Below are 26,807 nucleotides of genomic sequence, written 5' to 3' on the forward strand. Positions count from 1 at the left end.
GGATTATGCATCCTCTGACCAGGAACAGGATTACACTTTTCCACCTTATGAGGATTCTGATGCTGAAGACTCTATTCCCTCAGCATCTCCCCCTGAAGACTACTCCTTTGGGGAAACATTACATACCATGAGGGAACATTTCCACTGGGAAGGCCAGGATTACTCAGATTCTAAGAAAAGGCTCCGAGAGTTCCTTTTATTACCCCAGCACAGACCTCTTGCTATCCCTCCTGTTTTAGATATTGTGGATGATGTCTACTTGGAGTCTAGTTTAAATCCAGATTCTCTACCTCCTGCTCCAGCCAAACCAGACAGATGCTACAGAGTACCTGACTCACACAAATTCCTTTATAAAAGCCCTATAGCTGACCCAGAAACCATATCCCAGGGTCCTAAGGGAGCAAAAGCTTCTATGGCTAAAAATCCTGTGCCCTCTGAAAGAGATTCCAGAGCCCTAGATAGATGGGGAAAGAAAATATACACCTCTGCAACTCTGGCTATGAGAGCATTAAATTGCCAGTTTCACATGTTGAAATATCAACAATTCCTGATGTCTCAGTTAAAACACAAAATGAGCACACATTCAGAACAGCCTGAATTTAAGGAAATGCAGGATCTGTTGCATGCAGCTGAACAGATGGGCAAGCATACTTTACAATGCAGATTTGATTCATTGGAAGCTTCCTGTAGAGCAGCTGTTACTGGCTCTGTCATTCGTAAACATGCTTGGTTAAAAGAGCAAACCCTCCCTGACCATGTTAAAGCAAAATTATTAGATGCACCTTTACAACAAGATGTATTATTTGGTGTCAAAGCAGAAGAGGTTTTAAAGAAAATGGAGGATATGGCTAAATCTATGCAAACGGTCAAGGATTTCTTGCAGGTACAACCCCCTCGCTTCAGCAGAAATTGACCAACAAAAAATTGGTCCTTTCCAGCTTCGGACAGATCACAGAGAGGCAAATACAGATGCCCAAGAGGCAGAGGTCAGTCACAGGGCCCTTACAAACCTCGCCAATGGGGTTCTGCTACCCAGAAAGGAGGAGAAGACAGGCCCCAAGCTAGCAGAAGACAGACACAATGACTCTATCCTCAAACTACCAAACAAATCTCTCCTGGCAACACCCTTGGGAGGAAAACTAGCATTTTTTGCAGACAACTGGCACATCATCACAAAAGACAAATGGGTTCTAAACATTGTCTCTCAAGGATACAGATTCCACTTTCATACTTTACCAAGGATCAAAGGAATGCCAGACCTGCCACCAAATCAATGGGCAGAGGCACAAAAACAAATTACAGCTCTCATGAACATGAGAGCCATTCAACAGGTACCTACACAGGAGCAAGGACAGGGATTTTACTCAAGACAGTTCCTAGTTCCAAGAAAGGACAAAGCATGGAGACCCATTCTGGATCTTTCAATTCTGAACACCTATCTGCAAGTGCCAAAATTCAAGATGCTAACACTACAGCAGCTTCTTCCCATGCTGGGCAAGAATGCTTGGCTAGTCACTTTGGACCTCAAGGAGGCATACCTGCATGTCCCTATCAGACAAAATTGCAGAAGATACCTCCGCTTCATTGCAGGTTCAACGCATTATCAATTCTCTGCACTACCCTTTGACTTATCTATTGCGCCCAGGGTCTTCACAAAATGCCTGGCACCAGTAATTGCATACTGCAGACAAAGAGGAATTCAAATATACCCATACCTGGATGACTGTCTTATTCAAGCAGAAAGCAAGGACATCCTTTTACAGCATCTGGCATTTGTCAAACACCTTCTAAGTTGCCTAGGGTACACAGTAAATGAAAAGAAATCAAAACTAGTGCCCTCACAAAACATAATATTCCTGGGAGCCAGCTTGAATACAACGGCCCAGATGGCTTATCTCATGCCAGACAAACAACGACAGCTGTTTCAATATTTCAAAATAATGGCAACAAAAACCCAACTCCCTGCAAGAAAAATTCTGCAGGCCTTGGGATTCATGGCATCTTGCATACTACTAATACCATTTGCAAAACTGCATATGAGGAAATTACAATGGTACCTGAAAAGTGTATGGACTCAGCACAGCCACAGCTTGGAAACAATGATTCCACTCATTCCCTGCCTTCAACAGGAGTTTCTATGGTGGGCACAGGCATGTCACATCAACAAGGGTCAGCCTTTCACCTTACCCACAGCCAGGCAAACTATGACAACAGATGCATCAGACTATGCCTGGGGAGCACACATGGCAGGACAGTGCATTCAGGGCAAGTGGACTACAGATCAGAGACGCCTGCATATCAATCAAAAAGAAATGCTAGCAGTGCAGAATGCCCTAACAGCTTTCAAGGACATTCTACACCCAGGACAACTACTAATAAGGACAGACAACACCACAGTTATGTGGTACATAAACAAGCAAGGGGCACACATTCCTACCCTCTATGCAGGCTAGCAATGACCTTGTGGAACACTGCACTGTCTTACCAGGTTCAATTACAAGCACAATTCCTGCCAGGAAAGAAAAATACATTGGCAGACGACCTAAGCAGAAACCTCATGGATCCACACAAATGGAAACTAGATCCACAAGTATTTGCAATGATAGCTCAAAAATGGGGATGCCCAGACATAGATCTGTTTGCAAGCCCCCACAACCACCAACTGCAAAAATTTTGCACAAGGACCTTCCATCCACTAGCTTGGAAAGTGGATGCCCTCTCATTCAGTTGGAAAACATTAACAGTGTATGCCTTCCCTCCACTGCCTCTAATAGCAAAGGTACTGCTGAAAGTCAGATTAGAGAGGCCACAAATGACTCTCGTTGCACCAGACTGGCCACTCCAACATTGGTATCCAATTTTAAGGAACATGGCCCAGGGCCCACCATGGATTTTGCCACAAATTCCTCACCTGCTCACCCAGTGAGACAATATGATTCTACACAGCCAGCTCAAGACTTTAAACCTGGCTGCATGGCAAATTACCTAAACAACCAGCCAGCACCTTTATCCAAAGCTGTTATGGATGTCATTCTGGAGGCCAGGAGGCCCAGCACCAGGAAAACCTATTCAGACAAATGGAAAGGATTTTGCGCCTGGAACCAGGCTAAAGGCCTAAATCCCCTGGAGCCGAACATTCCTCAGATTCTACAATATTTAACTGAGATGTTACACAAAGGACTTTCCTTTTCATCTATTAAGATCCACGCCTCAGCAATTTCAGCTCATTACAGCACGGATCCTCCTTTATTTTTACATCCACTCCTAAGACAGTACCTCAGAGGGGCTAAGAACTTAAGACCGCCAAGGAGAGCTCCAACACCTACTTGGGATCTCAACTTTGTCCTGGAAAAGCTTACACTGCTGCCCTTTGAACCAGCTTTTTCAACTGACTTAAAATTTCTTTCATGGAAAACTGCCCTACTACTAGCAATAACCTCAGCTAGAAGAGTCTCAGAGCTACAGGCACTAATGGCTGTGGAACCTTTCCTCATTTTTCATCAAGACAGAGTTTCTTTATGAACTAATCCTTCCTTTATGCCAAAGGTGGTATCCAGTGTGGCCCTAAACCAAACCATTCACTTGCCCACCTTCTTCCCAAATCCCCAGAACAAAGGAGAAAGACTCCTGTACTCTTTGGACATTCACAGGCAATTACGTTACTACTTGGATAAAACTAAGGCTTTCAGAAAAACTGACCAGCTCTTTGTAGCCTATGCTACAGGATCACAAGGAAAAGCTATCTCAAAACAGACCATTTCTAAATGGATAGGACATTGCATACGTTTCTGCTACACACATCATGGGAAACCAGTACCTGCTAACATTAGGTCCCACTCCACCAGGGCTACAGCTACATCAGCAGCCTTTCTCAGGGGAGTGCCAACCAAGGATATTCTGGAAGCTGCTACTTGGAGTTCAGTGCACACCTTCACCAAACACGATCACTTACCTCTTTACTCTAAGACTAGAGCTGGTTTTGCCACTGCAGTTTTGCAGGGCCTACTAGCTTCTTCTAACCGTGTTTGACTCCACCTCCCCTCCTTAGCTTTGGGATTCAACCCAAGTGTGATGACTGCAGCAGGGTAACACGATGAACATAGTACAGTTTTGTACCTACCATAAATGTAGATGTTCGAGTGTTCACCCTGCTGCAGTCCAGGTTACCCTCCCTCCATCCCCTCTGAACTAGCTGAACTTATCTCTACCACTTTATCCTATTCTACCTCTGTGATGTATTTGCTTGTACCTAAGGGTTTTGTTTTATTTTTATATAGCCATATGTATATATATATATATATATATATATATATATATATATATATATATATATATATATATTTTGCCTACCTTTTGGGGGTACCTGACATCTGGGGCAAGAAAAACTGAAGAAAATGGCGTCGGATGCCTCTTATATACCCCTGGTGCACTGACGTCAGGGAAGAAGCGACAGCAACCGACGCCGGACCAAGACTTTGGAATTCGGGCTGACTGCAGAACCACCTGACGGCAGGATAACCCAAGTGTGATGACTGCAGCAGGGTGAACACTCAAACATCTACATTTATGGTAGGTACAAAACTGTACTTTATGACCATTACCCTGAGTAGCATCCTCCCCTCACCAAGAATGATACCACAGTATAGAGAAAAATTATCAATTTCAACAACTGGCGAAGCTTCTGGTGTCATTCAAAGGGGATCCAGTGTCTGTCAGCCTGGGATGACATGTTTGACAAGCCACGCTGCTTCACTAGAGACGGCTTGCACCTGTCACCCTTAGGCTTTCGAATACTGGCCAAGGCTCTTGCCACCCCCATAGTGCCTTTTTTAGGCAAGGCTTAAAAGACAAACCCACTGCCATAAATAGCACAAGTAACAAAAAACTGAGGGTAATGCTACTCAATGCCAAAAGTCTAAACCTCAAAATGCATGCACTCGAGGCACTCCTCACTATGGAGAAAATCGATATATGTGCAATAACAGAAACCTGGTTTAAGGCTCCAGAAAGCACCCCAGCACTCCCAGGCTACAACTCATACCATACATTTTGACCACAAAACCTGGACCGAAATACAAAAGGCAGGGGAGTATCCATATTCATCAAGGATACCCACACCTCCAGGTTAGTGGCACAATACGATGCTTCAGAGATCATCCACGTGCAACTAACAATGGGCAAAACTGCTATTCAAATTATAGCTTGCTATAGATCACCTACCATGTCCCAGGACCCCCACTCCGCATTCCTGGAAACACTGGGAAATATAAAGGTCCTACCAAACACCCTGATATTGGGTGGTTTCAGTTACCCAAACATTAACTGGGAGAACTACTCAAGTACAAACTCCCTTGCCCAACATTTCCTAGAATTTATAAATTCAAACACCCTGGATCAACTGGTCAACACCCCCACCAGAGGTGACAACATATTGGACCTAGTCATGTCATCACCAACATGGGCAACTGGTGTTTCACACCGGAGGTCAACCCCTCGCTGGTTATATCTGACCATAAACTAATCAGTCTGCATATCCACATTCCGCCACCATCCCCAGTCAAGGAAACCACCATGAAAAACTTTTCAAAAGCAAACTTTACGTTACTTAAGACCGAGGTGGGAAGTTTCAAAGCCCCCATGCTAAAGGATAACACTATCCAAGCTGCAAAATCCTTTACTAATGCACTCTACAGGCACCTACAAGAATGCATGGATCGTGCCATCCCAAACAAAACCAAGACTCACTCCACCAACAAAAGGAAACCAGTCTGGTGGACTCCTGCCATAAACAAGGTATACAATAGAAGGAGGAAACTAGTACAGAAAAGAGTAAAATCCCAAGAAGGGAAGACATCCCTGATCAGTATCAGCAAGAAACTACTTTCCCTCATAAAATCATCCAAGGCTAGCTTCAAAAGAAAAATTGCCATGGACTCCAAAGATAACCACAAGGCATTCTTTAGCTATGTCAAGAATCTAAGTGGCAATTCTCAGATCTGCTCAGAGTTAGTGCAGAATAGCACAAAATACACTGAACTGACTGATATAGCCAACATCCTGGCAGACAGGTTCAGTGCAAATTTCACCCCCCTCTCACTCCCAAAAGGGCCCATACCTATACCAGAAGACTGTAGTGCCCCTGAAATCACAGATGCTCAGGTTAAAACAGCCCTCTCCAAAGCCAAAAACACAGCATCAATGGGACCGGACGGTGTCTCAGGCTGTGTCCTACATGAGCTCAAAGATGAACTAACCCCTCACCTAAACACGCTGTTTAAACTCAGCCTCTCCACAGGCTATGTGCCACAGAGTGGCGCACAGCAACGGTTATTGAACTCCACAAAGGTGGAGCCACAATGGATCCCAGGAACTATTGCCCTATAAGCCTGACTAGCTTGGTCTGCAAAGCTATGGAGTGCATCATCATGAATCTCATTAACAGAGACATTGGAAACCTCCAAACACTGGACCCTACCCAGTTCGGCTTTGTTAAGGGCAGATCATGCCTCCTAAACCTGGTGGACTTCTTTGAGACAGTTACCGAGGCTATAGACGAGGGAAAGGTAGTCCACACAGCTTACCTAAACCTCTCAAAGGCCTTCGACACCATTCCCCACTCAGTTACTATAAAAGCTCACCAGCCTGAACATAAACCCCTACGTCACGAGATGGGTTGCCAACTGGCTCATGGACAGAACCTACATGTTAAGAGTTGTGAGAGCTAGGTCTGACTCTAAACCAGTTACAAGTGGTGTTCCCCAGGGCTCAGCCCTAGGACCCCTCCTGTTTGGTATATATTTCTTAGAGGTACAGGCAAGCACAGGAGGACTATGGCTGACCAAGTTCACAGATGACTGCAAACTAGGGGCTATAATTGACTCTCTGGCTGACACAGACATCCTCCAAAAGGGTCTCACATTACTTAAGACTGTCTGAGACAGATACCTGGTGTCAAAACCATGGCGTCAAGCTAAATGCCAAAAAGTGCATAATCATCCCCTTTGGAAAAAACAAAGTACCCACAAACTGCCACATAGGTGGTAGCCCCTTAAATACGGACGACGTAATAAGGGATCTGGGGACCCAAGTAGATAGTACCCTCTCCTTTGATAATTGCATTGCCAAAGTGGTTAGAAAATCCTTCTATGTGGCCCACCTAATCACAAAAGGGTTTGCATCCAGATCAAAAGAGGTCATTGGGCCCCTCTATGCATCACTCATCAGACCCATCATAGGGTACAATGCCCTATTTGGGATGTACCTTACAAGACACCTGCAACAACTGGAAAGACCACAGAAGTACCTCACCAAGAGGATCACTGGCCTCAAGCAGATGCCCTATGCAGCTCGCCTGAAGAAACTTCAGCTGTACTTGGTTGCATACCGCCTACTCAGAGGTGATCTCTGTTTGACATACAGGGCCATGTCCAACCCAGAATTGATGGACATGCTCCACCTAAAGAAAACCATATCCCCTCGAGCCACATGCTTTAGGGATCTAAACCTCACCACAACAATAAATAGGACGTGCTGGAGGGATAGATTCCTGTCCCAGAGACTTCCCATGATCTGCAACAAGATTCCAATCTACATTAGGCAGAGCTCCTCACTAACCCTCTTCAAGAGAAACCTTGACGAGTGGATGGGAAACAGAAAGTTTACCCCGGGGATCACTTCAATGGCTCTGCTGGACAGAGACACAGGGAACTAATCTAAGGGGGTGGCAAAAGCCAACACATTCTGGCTAGGCTTATAAATGCCTTTGGGCAGATAGTCTAGTACCTACCCATGAACCTAAGGCCCACTTATCAGCTATTTCTGCTTGTCTGCCTTTAACTCTTCCTTTAGCTTCTAGATTTGAGGCTAAACAATTTCTTAAAAGCATCCTTAATATTAGACCTCCCAGGAAGCCTGTTCCTCCTTCCTGGGATCTTAATTTTGTTTTGGAGAAGTTGACTCAGGCTCCTTTTGAGCCTACTGTTTCAGCTTCCTTGCAACATTGTTCTTGGATGACTGTTCTTTTATTAGCTCTTACTTCTGACAGACAGGTGTCTAAGTTGCAAGCCCCTATGGCTTGTCCTCTTTTTTGGTATTTCATGGGGAAAGGGTTTCCATGTGGACTAATCCTTCTTTTATGCCTAAGGTGGTTAATGAGTTGTCACTTAATCAGTCTATTAATTTGCCTCCTTTTCTCCCCTCTCCACAATCTGACAGTGAAAGGGTGCTGCATACTTTGGATGTGCATAGACAACTCAAATGTTATTTGGCAAAGACTAAGGCTATTAGAAAATCTGATCAGTTATTTGTTTCTTTTCATCATAGGTCTTTAGGATTAGCTGTATCCAAGCAAATTATTTATTTTTGGATTTCAAAGGCTGTTTCTTTTTGTTACACTTTTCTTGGTAAGAGCCTTCCTTCTTCTGTAATGTCTCATTTTACTAGAGCTGCGGCTTCTTCTGGTGCTTTTTTCAAGGGCTTAGACACTAATTCTATTCTTGATGTAGCTACCTGGACTTCTGTGCATACTTTTACCAAATACTACATGTTTGATGATATCTCTAGAGCTAGAGCTGGTTTTGGTAAGGCTATTCTTCATGGCTTCTTTGAGAGCTGTACTGCCCCTTCTTTCTCCCAAGTTTCTTCTTGAGCTTTGGCAATCTCCCTTTGGTTAAGAATACCGCAGCAGTGAATGTAAGGACATAGTACCATTGTGTAAAAATCTTACCATAACAGTAGATGTCCTTGCCTTCACCACTACAGTATTCACTCCCTCCCTCCATCCCCCAAGCCCTTTACCTTCCTAGATGTACAGGTTTCCCTGGAATGGTGTTCCTACTGGGGCAATCAGTTCTGTGGATGTCTTTATGCCCTATGCTACACAAGGAGTGTAGGAGTGACATTCAGCATACCTTAAAGCAACAGTAGGCTTTGGTAGCTGGCCAGACATCGGCCTTTATGGTAGGGAATCCCATTGCTTAAAAATACTGCAGCGGTGAAGGCAAGGATATCTACTTTTATGGTAAGATTTTACACAACCGTACTTTCCTTTCTGTACCAGCATTTTGGTACAGAAAAAATAGGGATCTCTGAATTGTGCCCCTAACACTTTGCAGCCTGAACTACTGCCCCCTTCACCCTTCTCTTGCTATGCCACTGTTTGATTTGGCTAAATGTGTTTTAGATGAAATGTTTAGATATTTTGTGATTTGATTAAAAGCTTTTTAGATGAAACATAATACACTCATATATTTACAGTATATTGGACAAGTGATTTTATTATATGCCTTTCGTATCAGTTTTTCAAGTAATTTCATCTCGTCAAGGATTGCTTTATGTCAGTATTTTTTATTTTGTGGCTGTGTGACTGTTTGACTGTTGTGGTAGCATACATAAGCGGAGTATGTGTTGTGGGGTAGATATACGTCATCATGTAAAGACTGATTTTATTTAAGTTATTAATTGCCCATGTCATAAATACTTTTCAGAATGTGCAGGCAGTGCATTTCCATTATATTTCCATTTCCAATTCTCCTTCTATTTTCCATAACCCCTTAACAGTTATTAGGTTAATTGGATAGAAGTATCAGTGGCCATGGCTACCAGGATGGTGTAGCAAAAGCAAAGTGTGCAAGAGACGCTGAATCCATTGTCATACTGTACAGCACATTTGATAGACATTGTTATAATACTCATTTCATATCTGAAAAACACACAAAGAAAGTGTGTTAAGTTTATAAAGGCCATATAAGAACATCAACTGAAATGTAAAGTAAGGCTCCATAATACCTTGATGCAAACTGGAATAATCCAGGTGAACACATAGGTTTTGAAGGGTTGAAACAGATGGAAGGATTTCTGCTACAGAAGAAAGGGAGAGGTAATTGCACAGGGGATGGCCATAACATTTTAGAGGACTCATTAGACTAGGGGTTGCTTCTGCCAGTATCGCTGAATGAGACTCATAGATATTTAGTAGAATGTGTATCACAAATTAACACAACTAGCAGTGGTAAGCAGGGTGTGGTTGATTCAGAGACACAGACAGCACAGCAACAGGAAAAGGGAAAAATATTACAGTGCACAGCACATGCAGATAACTGAATAATGATACTGAAGTGAGGAATGCCCTGTAAATGAGGCACATGGATCATGCAAATGACATCAAATATGTGACAGTGATTCAAAACATATAAAACAGGCACAGTACTGATGTATTCTAAACACCATGAATTTCTGGTGCACTAGGGTATGAATATGCCAGGATTACTAATGTATTCTGAACACCAGGGATTTTTGGTATACCAGGCTAAGAATATGCCTTGATTACTAATGTATTCTGAACACTAGGGCTTTTTGGCATACTGTGCTATGAAGTATGCCAGGATTAATAGCAGCCATTGCTAACAGCATGTGTCATTGACTGTGTCCATGATGTTGCATGCTGTGGCCATCTGTATCACAGAAGGTACCATCAGTGTCTTACATACCAGCATCTCATGGCCCAGCAGATAGTGAACTGATAAAGTATGAACAAGAAGGCCATGTGAGATCTAGCTGAAGTATGTCACAGCAGATAGTGAACTGATAAAATATGAACAAGAAGGCCATGTGAGACCTAGCTGAAGTATGTCACAGCAGATAGTGAACTGATAAAGTATGAACAAGAAGGCCATATGAGACCTAGCTGAAGTATGTCACCCACAAGCAGAATAACAGAGGAATCATGCATCTCAACCACCAGACACCGAAAATAGATACAAAGGCTGTTATAAATAGGCAAATCTAGCCAAAAATATGGACATCTAATCAACACAAAATTTGAATACCAAGTAGTTCATAAGTCTTCCCACTTCCAGTAGGAATGTGATATACTACCCAGAAACATATTTAAAAAATAGCGACAATTGTTAGAAAAATATAAGATCAATATCAAAAAGTTATCTGTAAAACTTAATGAACTTTTTTGCAAAAGTTTGCCATAAACAGTCATTTATTTTTATTAAAATGAAAACAAATAGGTGAGTGCTTAAAAGTGTGAAATTCCCGCTTCATCAGACCTTACTACAGCATTTTTTGCTAAGTGTATCTTATATAAAATGTTTAAAACTGCAAAAACAAATGACAGTGAGTAAAACACATTACATCATTCAATTGCTTAACTTCTTAACTTCTTAAAATGGTCATGGTGAACTCTACTTCTTAAAAAGGTAACATCATCTCAAAATATATACATGTACCAATACCCAAGCAAGGGCTCAAACCCTGGACCCTCAGATTGAGAGTATAATCCTCTACCAACCATAAAGGAGCTCAGCCACAAATTCACATCTAGAGGTTATAAACAATCATACACCAGTCCTATTTTAGAAGATGTAAAACATGATAGAGATGAAAAGTTTCATCCTTTTTATTCTAGTAATAGGGATGGGGTATCAGATAGAAAGTCCACTAAATTGGAGAAACAGGATTTGAAGTACTCCATCTATTACAGCAATGATAATAAATATATTAGAGAGATTATCTGTAGACATTGGCAGATTCTCACAACAGATAGTAGGATTAGTAATATAGTAGCTATGCATTCAAATTTTAGATATAAGAACAAGAAAAATATTAAGGGAATGTTATGCGGTGATAGAAACTATGACCAGAAAATTAATAAGATTGGTGCTAGTGAATTTTGTACAAAGCCCTGTAAAGCTTGTAGTTACTGTTTATACATTAATAATAGTGGACATTTTGTCCACCCAGTTACTGCTAAGCAGTTTAGATTTTATGTGCATGTATATTGTAACAGCATTAATATAGTATAGAAAGACCAATAGAAGACTGAAAGATCGTATCAGGGAACATCTTTACAGTATTACTACTCATAATGTGACTAATGCACTACCTAAACATATAGCTAACAGAGCTTCAGAGCATCAGTTTAGTTTTATGGTCATAGAACAGATCAAGGACAGTGAACGCAAGGGAGATCTGTCCAATTATACAGAAGCTCAAGAAATAAAATGGATTATTAGACTCAGGGCAGATGGCAAAATGGGTCTGAATGGACATTTGCCACTCAAGCCCATTTTAAAAGGTAGGCCATTATTTAAATAAAAATAAAAATGTGTGCATACGTCAGTGTTTTAAAATCCACACATGTACATCACACACACCTTTTTACATGGATAGCCACAGACACATTAATGTTTTATACAGATTATTTTTAAGTATATGTAAATATTTTTTTCTTATTGCTGTAGTATGAGGTAGCTCAGTTGGTAGAGTATTAGACTCTCAATCTGAAGGTCCAGTGGTCGAGCCCTTGCTTGGGCATTGGTACATACATATATTTTTTCTCCCGTTTTGAGATGATGTTACCTTTTTAAGAAGTGTAGTTCACCATGAACCTTTTAAGAAGTTAAGAATTTAAGCAATTGAATGATGTAATGTGTTTTACTCACTGTCATTGGTTTTTCATAGGTTCATAGGTAGGTACTAGGTTATCGGCCCAAGGGCCTATGTAAGCCTAGCCAACAAGGTTCCCTGGCTTATGCCACCCAAGAAAGTTATTTTCCCATGCCACTGTCGAGCAGAGACACAGAAGTGATCCCCGGGGTGTATTTCCCATTTCCCATCCACTCATCAAAATTTTTATTGAAGAGTGCTAATGAAGAACTTTGCTTGACATAGATGGGTAGCCTGTTCCAGAGTATGGGAAGTCTCTGGGACAGGAATCTATCCCTCCAGCATGTCCTGTTTATTGTGCTGACAAGGTTTAGGTCCCTAGAGCGTGTAGCTTGGAGGGATTGGGATTTCTTTAGGTGTAGCATGTCCAACAGCTCTGGGTTTGACATAGCTTTATATGTTAGGCAGAGATCCCCTCGGAGTAGGCGATATGCTACGGAGTAAAGCTGGAGTTGTTTGAGATGGTCAGTGTAGGGCATTTGTTTGAGGCCAGTAATCCTCTTTGTGAGGTACTTCTGTGGCCTTTCCAGCTGCTGCAGATGTCTTGTGAGGTACATTCCAAAAGGGAAGTTGTACTCTATAATGGGTCTAATGAGTGTTAAGTAGAGGGGAACAATGACCTCTTTTTTCCTGAATGACAACACTTTTATGATGAGGTGTACCACATAGAAGGACTTCCTGACTACTGTGGCGATGTGACTATCAAAGGAGAGACTGCAGTCCACCTGAGTCCCAAGGTCTCATCACAAATTTGGTGTTAAGTAGATTGCTGCCTATCTGGTAGTTCATGAGTACAGAGTTTTTACCAAAGGGGATGACACTGCACTTTTTGGCATTGAGCTTGAGGCCGTGGCTCTGACACCAGGCATCTGTCTCAGAGAGGCCCTTCTGTAGGATGTCCACATCATTTCGGGACTTGACTATGGCTCCTAGTTTGCAATCATCTGCGAACTTCATTAGCCAGAGGCCTTCTTTGTTAGCCTGTACTTCAGAGAAGTAGATACCAAACAGGAGAGGTCCCAGGACAGAACCTGTGGTACTCCACTTGTCACTGCTTTGAGGTCAGATTTGGAGTCTGCAACTTTGCCACTTGGCAACTCATCTTGTGACTTAGGGATTTATACCTAGTTTAGTGAGTTTAGCTATAATTCTAGAATGGGGATGGTGTCTAAAGCCTTGGCGAGGTCAAGATAGGATGTGTGAACCACCTTACCCTCATCTACAGCTTTGGTGACTGCCTCAAAGAAGTTGATCAGGTACAGGAGGCATGATCTGCCTTTCAAAAACCCAAACTGGGTGGGATCCAGAGTTTGGAGGTTACCAGTGTCTTTGTTTATGAGTTCCATGATGATATGTTCCATGGCCTTGCAGACCAGGCTCATCAGGCTAATAGGTCGATAGTTCCCAGGATCAGTGGTGGCTCCCCCTTTGAGGAGTGGGATAACTGTTGCTGTGCACCATTCAGTGGGCACAAAGCCTGATGCGAGGCCATTATTGAACATGGTGCTTAAGTGGGGAGCCAGTTCGTTCTGAAGTTCATGTAAAATGCAGCCTGGGATGTTGTCCGGTCCCATGGATGCTGTGCTTTTGGCTTTAGAAAGTGCAGCTTTTACCTGTGTAGTTGTGATTACAGGGACTCTGCATTCTTCCTGTATAGATATGGGCCCTTTAGGAGGTGAGGGGGTAAAGTTAGCACTGAACCTATCTGCCAGGATGTTGGCAATATCATTTGGTTTTGTAATTTTCATGCCTTGTGCTGTAACTCAGAGCAGTTCTGGGTGTTGCCATCGAGATTCTTGACATAGCTATAGAATGCTTTGTGGTTGTCTTTAGAATTAGTGGTGATTTTGTTTTCGTAACTAGCTTTGGAGGATCTTATAAGGGATCTCAGCTTCTTACTGAGGCTGACCAGGGAGTTCCTCCACTCATGGGATTTTACTCTGTTTTGCAACAGTTTCTTCCTTCTGTTGTACAGTTTGTTTATGGCAGGCGATCACCAGATTGGCTTCCTTTTTTTGGAGAATAGTGTCTTGGTTCTGTTTGGGATAGCACGATCCATGATTTTTGCAGTTTTAAAAGTTTTATATAAGATACACTTAGAAAACTGCTGTAGTAAGGTCTGATGAAGTGGGGATTTCACTTGTGAAAGCGCTCACCTACTTGTTTTCATTTTAATAAAGACTGTCTGTGTTTCAAACTCCATACTGGACTTTATTCAGCATATTTACGTTTGGTTTGTATGGAGTTTGTTCATCCTACTAGGAGGTGTGTTGTGCTGTTTTATACTGTAGTCATTTAGTTTTGCTTCTGAAAAAGTGAGATGTACGATGTGCGTCCTCATTCTTTAAATTATTAGTGCCACTATTATGTTGTTCATGCAGTGTGATTTATTTGTGTACTAGACAGCTTCAAACATCAAGTGTGATGAGGGGGATTCAGAAACTTGTGTATATGGGGTAATTCAAGTGTGAAAATGGGGACATCTCTCCAAAATTAGGTAGATCATGTGCATGGGTAAATTAGGCCTGAAAATAGGAACATTCATTCCAAATATAAATAGCTGAGAGGTCTGCAGGGAATGCATGGATTTCCCAACCCTGTTGACATAAAAGTATGTGTAGCTGTAACCATCTTAGCAGCAGTGAACTTAAAATAACTGATAGGGGATATGTTAAACATGTCAAAAACATCAGCCTCAAGACTCCTATACCAGTTCATCGGCATCATACTGCAGCAAGTAGAGGAATATATCTGGTTTCCAATGACTACAGAAGACAAAAATCCACAATGCAGGTCTTCTTTTTCAGTATAACCCATTTCCCTGAGGTCTTCAACACAGTAAACTGGATTACACATGTTGCCATCAAGGCCATACCAGGTTCACAGGGACTGAGCTACATCAACAGAAATGGCTTCCATTCCCTCATCTCTTATGTGCTGTGTAATGCCCAGGACATTACATAAAAAGTGTTTATGTGCCTCTGAATCACACCTGGAATGCAATGCATGATTCAGCTGAGCTGGTGCTTGTCATGTTTGGCATGGATCTAGAGATACATGTGACCAATATGCTCATGCACACAGTTTGTGTGAACCTCTAGCACCATGGCACTGTGCTATAAATGTTTGACAGTACCCCACTGGTGTGTTATGTTGCTCTTTTTTTCTCTTGAGTGAACCAGTGTAGTAGTTATTACTTCCCTATAACTTCCCTAGGAGATGTGAACTGCAGGGCTCATGTATGATGTAACAGGGTGAGCAATATATTCTTGTTTCTTCCTGCACAGGGATTTCTCTGAGAACCTATTTACCTCTTGCACAAGGTTGATGCCTAAACTGAGCTTGGCACAGTGATGAGTGATAGCAGTGGCATCATCCATTCTGGTGAGTAATGCCTGAGTGGGTACACTGACCTGTGGTGGTGCCACACTGACCTGCTTCAACAGTGGCAGAAGATGATAGGGAGAAATAGCAGCCAGATGTATTGTAAGCATTGTTATTCCTCCACTTATCATATTGCCTGGTGTACTAGTGTACTGAGGTGTGCCTACTTTGTTTTATGGTGATTGAGGTGTGACAGATAAACATGGGGGGGTTGTTACATGAGACAGAAGGGACTCTTCTGGCACTCCATGGGTAACTTCAATTGTATGCACCCCATGTTTAATTATTAAGCTCTCTTTTTCTTGCTCTTCATAAAGTCCGCTTATGATTGAGGTCATGCAATGGTGAAGGTCACCTCAGTGAGAGTTGGCCAGTGCCTCTGGCACTGTTTCACTAGTAGTAACAAGGTCTGTCTTTCTGCAGGCGATAGAGGTTATATTGATGAAGATGACTTGCAGAGATCACTGATATCCTCTGTGCCAATTCTAGGGGAGGGTGTAGGCCCCTCTTCTGACAGTGGATCTTCCATCATCTCCTGGTGTCAGTTGTGGAGGCTAGTGCCATAAAACAAAAAACAGAGTGCCCCAAGCTTTGCTATGTTCTCTTCATCAATTTATTCAAATAACAAGCAAAAACATACCATAAAACAAAACTCCGTTCATCAGTGACGTTGTTTTTGAGTCCAAGAAAGTTTTTGTAAACACAAAACCACTGGTAATCCAGAATAGTCAGTGTTACTGTTTTTTTAAAACCACCACTGCAGTTCTTTTAAAAGCAGGTGAAAGTAGGCTGTAGTGCTGTTTAAGTACAAAGTTCAGAGCAGCTCTTGTTAAAACAAAGCGTCAGTAACCAAAAAAAGTTTTAAATCCTAGCGCTTTCGTCTCACTGCTTCAGAGACGTTTTCAAAGATAGTTTAAGCCAGTTCACTTCCCTGTTTCTATCTGAAGTCCTAAACAGTCATGTGATATCAAAGGCAGCCCCATTTAAAGGACTAAAACACATTCTACATATCCCTTTCTTTCCATCCTAACCATTTCTTGTAATTTTAATATTAATCCATATACAAACCACAGTCTAAAAAATACATATATGTTATAGTTTGTGACAAATATATCTGTAAATACTCTATAAGGTGTTAAAAATTTGTAAAAGTGTTTAAGGTTGTCATTAAATATTCAAATATGTGTTCTTTTTTATTTTTTTATTTTTATCATTTTTGTGTTTGTGTTTTTATATATATTCTAATACTCCTTTCACCTTTCCAAGGCTTTCAGTCTTAATGCACACACATTATTGAACACAGGTCATTTAAACCAGGCCAGCTACCAGCATTCACGGACAGCTGCCATTGGAGTTCCACTTTTTCCAGTCTAATACTCCAAGGTCCCCCTTTTTTTGTTGGTTAACCTGCTCTAAAACCAGAAATTTAAATTTGTGGTCCGGGTGTCCTTGAATATGTTTATACAATGCATTAGTTGTTCTTTCTTTCCTAATTTTCACCTGCTTTTAAAAGAGCTGCTCTGGTGGTTTAAAAAAACAGCAACACTGACTATTCTGGATTACCTGTGGTTTTGTGTTTACAAGAACTTTCTTGGACTCAAAAACGATGTCACTGATGAACAGAGCTTTGTTTTATGGGCTGGTCTGGTATCTGTCCATGACATCTGCCCTATCCCCATCCGGGGTTGTCCTCTCCGTCCTGTCTTTTGCTAGGTCTTGTTCTTTGTCTAAACCTCTTAAATATGTGCTGTCTACCCTCTGTCAGTCTGTAGCCATCCATCTTTGTCCCTAACTTTGGTGTGAATACTGCCCATCTGTCTTTCTTTCTGTCTGTGCCATTTATGCTTGCTTGTCTCCTGCTTCTACTTCCCTTCATCTACCATTTTTCTCTACCTACCTCACCAACCATTCTTCTTTACATACATTGAAAACTGGGTTCTCTATCACAGAAAAAACTGCCCTTGCCTCCCGCGACCTGTCATACCTTGAGTTATTCCTGTAGCTTTCCTCTGTTTGTTCTTCCTTCCCCATTTCAGACATGAACTAGGTTCGTTAGGCTATCAGTTTGTTGCGCTGAACATTAGTAGGTATCTTGAGTGGCAGCTTTATGGAGGTTCATTGCATGAGTAAGTACTCGTGAGGTGCATTGTGCTAGCTTGCCTTGGTGGTGTCATGTTTTACTATGCAGATGTTCATCGTGCATACAGCTGCAGTCATAACAGATGGGTTCTCCTGCCATCAGGCGGGTCCTCGGTCGGCCGAATTCCAAAGTCTAGGTCCGGCGTCGGTTGTCATCGCTTCTTCCCTGACGTCAGTGCAACAAGGGTATAAAAGAACCAGCCAATGCCATTTTCTCCAGTCTTTCTTGCCGCACGGTGCCCGAAGCAGAAGCAGTTCGCAAGTGCTGGTCGGCCAGCTCCTGAAATTACGAAAATTTTGCAACTGAAGTCTTCTTGAAAGCTAAGTACCCCGATGGGGAAACTTTTCTTGCCTCAGACCGATGTCAGACAAAGTTAATAATTGTATTTCATGTGGGAAGCAAATACCGCATAAGGATTTTCATTCCCTCTGCATTCCTTGCTTAGGCCCAGACCACGACATCTCGGTCTGTCGTTTTTGTGCTACATTCAACAAACGCACCATTAAGCGTCGGGCGGAGTTCGCCCAGCACTATTTTGGCAAAAAATTTAACTACATTATGTCGTCGGATACTCCGACTCCAGTTTTGTCTAAAAAACGCAAAGATAAGGACCGACACATGAGGTCCGCGGCCTCTACCGACAACCACGCCAAAGCCGACTACAGGTGGTCCGGTTCTCAGCGAGGCGCCTACGCAGCCCCTGCCTACCGACGACACTTCATTGGCAGTGTCTACTGTGCCCGAGGTCGCAGGCTCCTCGGCCCACACCCCGACTACAGATACCGAAGCCACTCTCGGTGGTGAAACTCAAAATGTAGACAGGTCTGCCTCCTCTCAAGGGGTCTTCAGACCTTCCTCTTCTTTTTCCATCAAGGCTTTCACTAAGTCTAAAGCAGCCATGCATTCTAAGAGACAAGCTACACAGGGCCCTTCTCCAGGCCCCATGCCTAAAAAACAGATGCTTAAAATGGCTGAGGATTTAATTACTCTTATCAGGGGTTCTCAACCCCCCCCGGACAAAAGGCCCAGAGTGGAGGAAGAATCCCCCTCCTCTGACCAGGCCTCCATTATTTCAGAGCACTCTGATGAACAAGAACATTCTTTCTCCCCTTTTGAAGATTCTGATGCAGAGGAGTCCATTCCCTCCATCTCCCCCCCCAGAGGATTACTCATTTGGGGAAACCTTGCATACCTTGAGGGAACACTTCCACTGGGAAGGCCAAGAGTACTCAGACTCCAAGAAAAGGCTTAGGGATTTTCTCTTGCTACCTCAGCACAGACCTCTGGCTGTACCTCCTGTCTTAGACATACTAGATGATGTGTACTCAGAGGCCTGCCTTAACCCGGACTCTTTACCTCCAGCCCCAGTCAAGCCTGACAGGTACTACCGGGTTCCTGACTCACACCAATTTTTATACAAAAGCCATGCGGCTGACCCAGAAACTATCTCACAGGGCCCCAAGGGAATTAAGGCCTCCACTGCTAAAAATCCATTACCTTCTGAGAGAGATTCCAGATCTTTAGAAAGGTGGGGAAAAAAGGTATACACCTCAGCCACCTTAACCATGAGGGCATTAAACTGCCAGTTCCATATGTTAAAGTACCAACAGTTTCTGTTACCACAGTTGAGAAGCAACATGTCACAACCTGAACAACCAGACTTGAAGGAGTTGCAGGATTTGATTCATAGTGCAGAACAAGTGGGTAAACATACCTTGCAATGTGTTTTTTATGCTCTAGAGGCCTCATGTAGAGCTGCTGTTACAGGATCAGTCATACGTAGACATGCCTGGCTCAAGGAGCAAACCTTACCAGATCATGTCAAAGATAAATTACTAGATGCCCCTCTACAAAAGGATGTATTATTTGGTGTTAAAGCTGAGGAAGTATTAAATAAAATGGAGGAAAAGGCTAAATCAATGCAAACAGTGAAAGATTTTCTACAGGTACAACCTCCACGTTTCAGTAGAAATTGGCCTTCCAAAAATTGGTCCTTTCCAGCCACGGACAGACCCCAAAGAGCTAGATACAGGTGCCCGAGGGGCAGAGGGCAATATCAAGGATCGTTTAGAGGCAGACAATGGCAAGCTCCTACACAAAGAGGTGGTGAGGATAGTTCGCAGCCATTCAGAAAGCAAACCCAATGACTTTCCCCTTTGCATGCCAAGCATGGCTCAAATGGCAGCACCCTTAGGCGGAAAACTGGCATTATTTTCGAAAAATTGGCATATTGTCACAAAAGACAAATGGATCCTGGACATTATAAACAGAGGCTACAGATTCCATTTTCACACCCTTCCAAAAATGAGAGGCATGCCAAACCTGCCACACAATCAAAGGGCAGAGGCACAAAGACAAATTTCAGATCTCATGGACATGAAAGCTATTCAAGTGGTACCTACTCAAGAACAAGGTCAAGGTTTTTATTCCAGACTATTCCTGGTATCAAGGAAGGGAAAAGATTGGAGACCTATTTTGGACCAATCCATCCTAAACACATTTTTACTCGTGCCAAAATTCAAGATGCTCACATTACAGCAGCTTCTTCCCATGCTGGGCAAGGAGTCTTGGCTGGTAACATTGGACCTCAAGGAGGCATACCTGCATGTCCCAATCAGACAAAATTGCAGAAGATACCTCAGATTTCTTGCAGGTTCAACCCATTATCAGTTCTCTGCATTGCCCTTTGGCTTAACTACTGCACCCAGAGTATTCACGAAATGCCTGGCATCAGTAATTGCCTACTGCAGACTTCAAGGGATACAAATATACCCATATTTGGACGACTGCCTGATCCAAGCAGACAGCAAGCACATACTTCTGAAACATCTGGCTTTTGTAATAATGTTGTTGAATTCTCTGGGATACACAGTCAAAAAGAAATCAAGGCTAATACCCTCTCAGAAAATAATTTTCCTGGGTGCCAACTTGGACACAAACACCCAGATGGCCTACCTCACGCCAGAGAAACAGGGGCAACTAACTCAATACTTCAGAAAACTAGCAAATTTCACCAGGCTGACTGCAAGGAAAATCCTGCAGGCTCTGGGATTCATGGCATCTTGCATCCTACTAATCCCATGTGCAAAGTTGCATATGAGGAAACTTCAATGGTACCTGAAAAACCTATGGTCTCAACACAGCCACAGTTTGGAAACAATAATACCACTAATTCCATGTCTTCAAATGGAATTTCTGTGGTGGGCTCAAGCATGCCAAACAAACACAGGTCTCCCATTCTGCAAGCCTCAAGCAAATCAAGTCATCACAACAGATGCCTCGGACTACGCCTGGGGGGTGCACATGACAGATTGGTGCATTCAGGGCAAATGGTCCCAAAAAGAAAAGCACCTTCACATCAATCAAAAGGAAATGCTAGCAGTAATAAATGCTATTATAGCTTTCAAAGACCTTCTGCATCCAGGTCAACTATTAATAAGGACAGACAACACTACAGTAATGTGGTACATAAACAAACAGCGAGGAACCCATTCATACCCCCTATGCAGGCTGGCCATGTCACTTTGGAACATGGCTCTGGAATTACAAATCGAACTTCAAGCACAGTACTTGCCATTCAAGGAAAACACGCTGGCAGACAACCTAAGCAGAAACATGACAGATCCACACGAATGGAAGTTGCATCCTCAAGTTTTTACAGAGATAATTCAAGCATGGGGAAGGCCAGACATAGATCTCTTTGCCTCCCACAAAAATCACCAATTGACAAAATTCTGCTCAAGGACTTTTCATCCACAGGCCTGGAGAGTGGACGCTCTCTCTTTCAGTTGGACAACAATGACAGTTTATGCCTTTCCACCTCTTCCTCTGCTGCCCAAAGTTCTATTAAAAACCAGAGCAGACAGACCAAAGATGATTCTCATTGCTCCAGACTGGCCAAGACAGCACTGGTACCCACTCCTGAGGAGCCTGACGCATTCCCCACCATGGACCCTGCCTCTAATGCCTCTTCTTCTGACTCAGCACAGCTTCAAAACTCTTCACAGTCAGCTGAAAACACTCAATCTGGCTGCATGGAAGATTCCTTAACTTCACAACAGACCCTACTCTCCAAGGAGGTGCAGGATGTCATTTTGGAGGTCAGAAGGCCGTCTACTAGCAAAACTTACTCCGCAAAATGGAAATGGTTCTGTGCCTGGAATGAGAAAAAAGGGCCAGAATCCTGGAAAACTGAATTTATCTCAAATATTACAGTATCTAGCTGAGCTGCTAAGCAGTGGACTTTCATTCTCCTCCATCAAAATCCATGCTTCAGCCATTTCTGCAGAATACAACACTGATCCACCTTTATTCTCTCACCCCCTCTTAAGACAGTTCCTCAGAGGGGCTAAGAATATAAAACCCCCAAGGAAACAACCTATACCTGCTTGGGACCTCAATTTAATTCTAGAAAAGTTGACCTTGCCTCCTTTTGAGCCAGCTGCCTCAACAGATTTGCAATATTTGTCCTGGAAAACAGCCTTCCTTCTGGCTATCACCTCAGCTCGCAGGGTATCGGAACTACAAGCCCTCATGGCTGTGTAGCCTTTCATCATTTTCCATCGGGACAGAGTTTCCTTACGAACCAACCCATCCTTTATGCCAAAGGTGGTATCCAGGGTAGCTTTGAATCAGGCTATCCACTTACCTACCTTTTACCCTAATCCTCAAAACAAAGGGGAGAGAATACTACATTCCTTGGACATCCACAGACAGCTGCGCTATTATTTGGACAGAACAAAGCCTTTCAGAAAATCAGAACAACTCTTTGTGTCCTATGCTATAGGAGCTCAAGGGAAGCCAATTTCCAAACAGACAATCTCCAAATGGATAGCCCACTGCATACGCTTTTGTTACTCTTTTCATGGTAAAACTGTACCTGCAGGCATCAGATCTCACTCCACAAGGGCCACAGCTACCTCTGCAGCTTTCCTCAGAGGAGTTCCTACCAAAGATATTTTGGAAGCAGCCACTTGGAGTTCTGTGCATACCTTCTCCAAGCATTACCACCTACCATTATACTCCAAAACTAGAGCAGGCTTTGCCACTGCAGTCTTGCAGGGCATCCTGGCTCCTCCTAGTTCTACCTAGTGCCTACCACCCCTTTTTTAGCTTTGGGATTCTACCCATCTGTTATGACTGCAGCTGTATGCACGATGAACATAGTACAGTTTTGTACCTACCATAAATGTAGATGTTCGAGTGCTAATACAGCTGCAGTCCAGGTTTCCCTCCCTCCTTCCTCTCTTGGGACAGGCCTGTTGGCTAACACCTCCTCATACAACCTGATTGGGGTATTCTTTTATGGTGTATTTGCTTGCAACTACTGTATTTTGGTTATATTGCATTGCATTATTACATAAATTTATGTATTGCCTTCCTTCTGGGGGCACCTGACATCTGGGGCAAGAAAAACTGAAGAAAATGGCATTGGCTGGTTCTTTTATACCCCTGTCGCACTGACGTCAGGGAAGAAGTGACAACAACCGACGCCGGACCTAGACTTTGGAATTCGGCTGACCGAGGATCCGCCTGACGGCAGGAGAACCCATCTGTTATGACTGCAGCTGTATTAGCACTCGAACATCTACATTTATGGTAGGTACAAAACTGTACTTTCTTTCCTTGGTACGTCAGTATTATGCTGGCCATAATACATATCTGATTAGCTTTGGACTGATTTGTCCTATGTGCTTTCATGCCATTTAGTGCAGTCCTTGTTTATGAATCCCAGCCTTTGTATGTTCATACCTATGGATGTAATACTGTTTGAAATAATTGCATGTTATGCTGAGGGAAATGGCAAAGAATATTTGCTATCATAAAACAAGATACCATAGATAACAGAAGAAGCCATTTAAGAGCAACAAGTGGTTCCTAATAAGCAGTTATATCCATAGAATGGTCCAGACTACAACTCTAACAAATAGTCTGCATTGTGAATTAACCCCTTACAGGATATGACAACAGGTTTATGAAACTCATTCAAAATATAGTTGTCAAAATAAGCTTTGAGAAAAGTTTAAATATATCATCTCACAGATGCAGCTTTTCAGCATGTAGTCATCCCACATAATATATATTTGCGCCCAAACAGACTGACTTCCTATGACCTATCAAATTACTTGGAGGAAAAAACACATTCAGTCAGACACACTCACTAGTGCTGATAACTGTTTACCAGCCTTAAGATACAGTTTTGAAGTATACTAGAGATCAAAGTACAACCAACTAAATTCCACACCTGGTACCATTAAGATATATAACTCCTTTCTGAAAGAAAGAAAATATGAGGAATGTTAACCATTAAATATATACAGTAGATGCAGTGTTATAAGACAGGCTCAGTAAATCCTTGAAGCTATAGCAGTACTTCTGTGATCATAACTTACCTAATTTTGATATTGGGTACTTCACATCAAAGAGCTCTTCAAAGAATGTAAGAAGTGGGCCGGTGATATTTAAAGCATAACCAGCCTCACCATTTTTCACAGCATCTTTACGAGCCCAAACTCGTATCTGTAAAATGAAAGGAAAAATAGCAAAATTTAGGAATGCAGTTAATAATGCCAGACATTATATACATGTTTTTCTCGTCACACTTTGCACAGTACTTGCATATCACTGTTATAGTCTAGTCTAGTCCAGATACAAATTTGCTGTATCTAGGACTATTTGTAAGCTTCTGAGAGGTGCCAAAGTCTGCTCTTCAATTTTCCCTTAAATCAGCTAGTTCTCTCCTCTCCTCTCACCTTTGCTGGCTTATTAGTCTAGCACTTTACCATACCAGACTTTTTGTAGCGATTATTGTAGCACACAAAAGTGCTACCAGCACTAAACGTTCTACAAGGAAACAGCTCCAGTACTTATTATTATTGCCCACCCCTCCAGGCATGTCTAAAGGTCAGTTCCCTGTGCTTTCTCCTATTAACCTGGTGAACTTGGGCATCCTGAGGCAATGTAGCAACTGCCTCATGTACCCCGACAACCCTCTCCTCTTACCTCCCAACACTCAGACTTGCGGGAGATGCACTTATATATCCAAATTGGAAGGCACACACTCTCCAGCTAAGATCGGAATAGTTGGTCAAGAGGAGAAGGTCAACACTTGCACCACACCACACCACATGGAGCACATAGCCCTCTAGAACACACACCAGCACTGCCTATACATAAAAACAAAAACCACAAACCTACCTTCATGGAGGCTCTCAATAAAAATCTACCCAAACAGCAGAGATCTCCAAGGCAGAAACGCACGCGACCACCACAACACAACACAACACTAATCACAAGACACATAACTCTCCTAAACAGTGTGCCACTCAACCAAAGCCCCTAAGGCAAAACAGCATGCCCAGCACACTAGTTATAGGGGACTCGATAGTTAGGCACATTGCTGTCCCACTCACTTGGTTGAATAAGGCAAAAGTAACAGTCAGCTGCCTGTCAGGTGCCATGATCTGCCACATAACGCACACACTCAGGTCCATCAACAACAGGTACAAATATGACTCTGTCATTGTACATGCTAGTGTGAATGACCTGAGACGTACCTCCCTGGACTACATGAAAAGAGACATGGAGGAGTTCTCGGATTATGTAGCCCAGGCGGGTAGGACCGTAACCCTGTGCAGCATCCTACTGTCACCCAGAATTATACCATATACAAGCAGAAAATGATTGATTTCAACAATTGACTAAGTTTCTGGTGTCATTCTAAGGGGATCCAGTATCTGTCTGCCTGGGATGACATGATTGACAGACATCAATGCTTTGCCAGAGATGGCCTGTATCTGTCACCCCTGGGCTTCCCGGATATTGGCCAAGGCTCTTGCCACCCCTATAGTGCCTTTTTTAGGTGTTGTTCCAAAGACCAAATTACCACCGTAACAGCTACAAACAAATGCAATTTGAGGGTCATGCTGCTCAATGCTAGAAGTCTAAATCTCAAAATGCACTTGCTCGAATCACTCCTTATAATGGAGAACATTGACATTTGTGCTTAAACAGAGACCTGGTTCAAGGCATCAGAAAGCACCCTTGCAGTACCAGGCTACAACTCACTCCACACCTTTCGGCAATAGAACTTGGAATGAAACTCAAAAGGTGGTGGTGTTTCCATATTCATAAAGGATGCGCACCCACTCAGACTGGTAGCCCAACATAATGCATCAGAGATACTTCAGGTGCAGCTAACTTTGGGTAAGACAGCGATTCAGGTCATAGCCTGTTATAGGTCCCCAATCGTGTCCCAAGACTCACACTCCACATTCATAAGCACCCTGGAGAATATTAGAGTCCAACCTAACACTCTCATACTGGGCAACTTCAACTACCCCTCCATTAACTGGGAAAACTACTCATGTACTAATACACTTGGCCAATGTTTCCTGGAATTCATTAATTCCAATGCCCTGGACCAGCTCGTTCTTACCCCCACTAGATGTAGCAACATCCTTGACCTGGTCATTACTAACATGGGCGACCATTGCTCTACACCAATAGTCAAATCCTCCCTGGTTAGATCTGACCACAAACTAATCACCTTGGAAATCCCCCCCTCTGGAAAGGTAACAACCATGAAAAACAAATCCAAAGCTAACTTTGGGCTCCTAAAAACAGAGGTGGCTAACTTCATAGCACCCATGCAAATGGGAATAGTTGCATGACCGCCAAATCATACAGTAATGCACTGTATGAACACATACACAAATGCATGGATCTCACCATACCCAATAGAACCAAAGTGCTCTCCTCCAAAAAAAGCAAGCCAATCTGGTGGTCCCCTGCCATAAACAAACTCTACAACAGAAGTAGGAAACTG

The 26,807-nt window shown here is 42.8% G+C and overlaps 1 protein-coding gene across 1 annotated transcript in view; it reads right to left on the reverse strand.

Moving 5' to 3' along the window:
• The window catches only part of LVRN (laeverin), a 1,030,506-nt gene that overhangs the window by 661,692 nt on the left and 342,007 nt on the right, over positions 1 to 26,807 (reverse strand). Inside the window, exon 4 of the mRNA XM_044059628.1 lies at positions 24,373 to 24,499. Within this exon, the coding sequence (XP_043915563.1) occupies positions 24,373 to 24,499 (127 nt within the window). The remainder of the gene's footprint in view (positions 1 to 24,372; positions 24,500 to 26,807) is intronic.

Source organism: Protopterus annectens, chromosome 17.part0 (genome assembly GCF_019279795.1).
Source record: "Protopterus annectens isolate FY-2018-M chromosome 17.part0, PAN1.0, whole genome shotgun sequence".
NCBI lineage: Eukaryota > Metazoa > Chordata > Ceratodontiformes > Protopteridae > Protopterus > Protopterus annectens.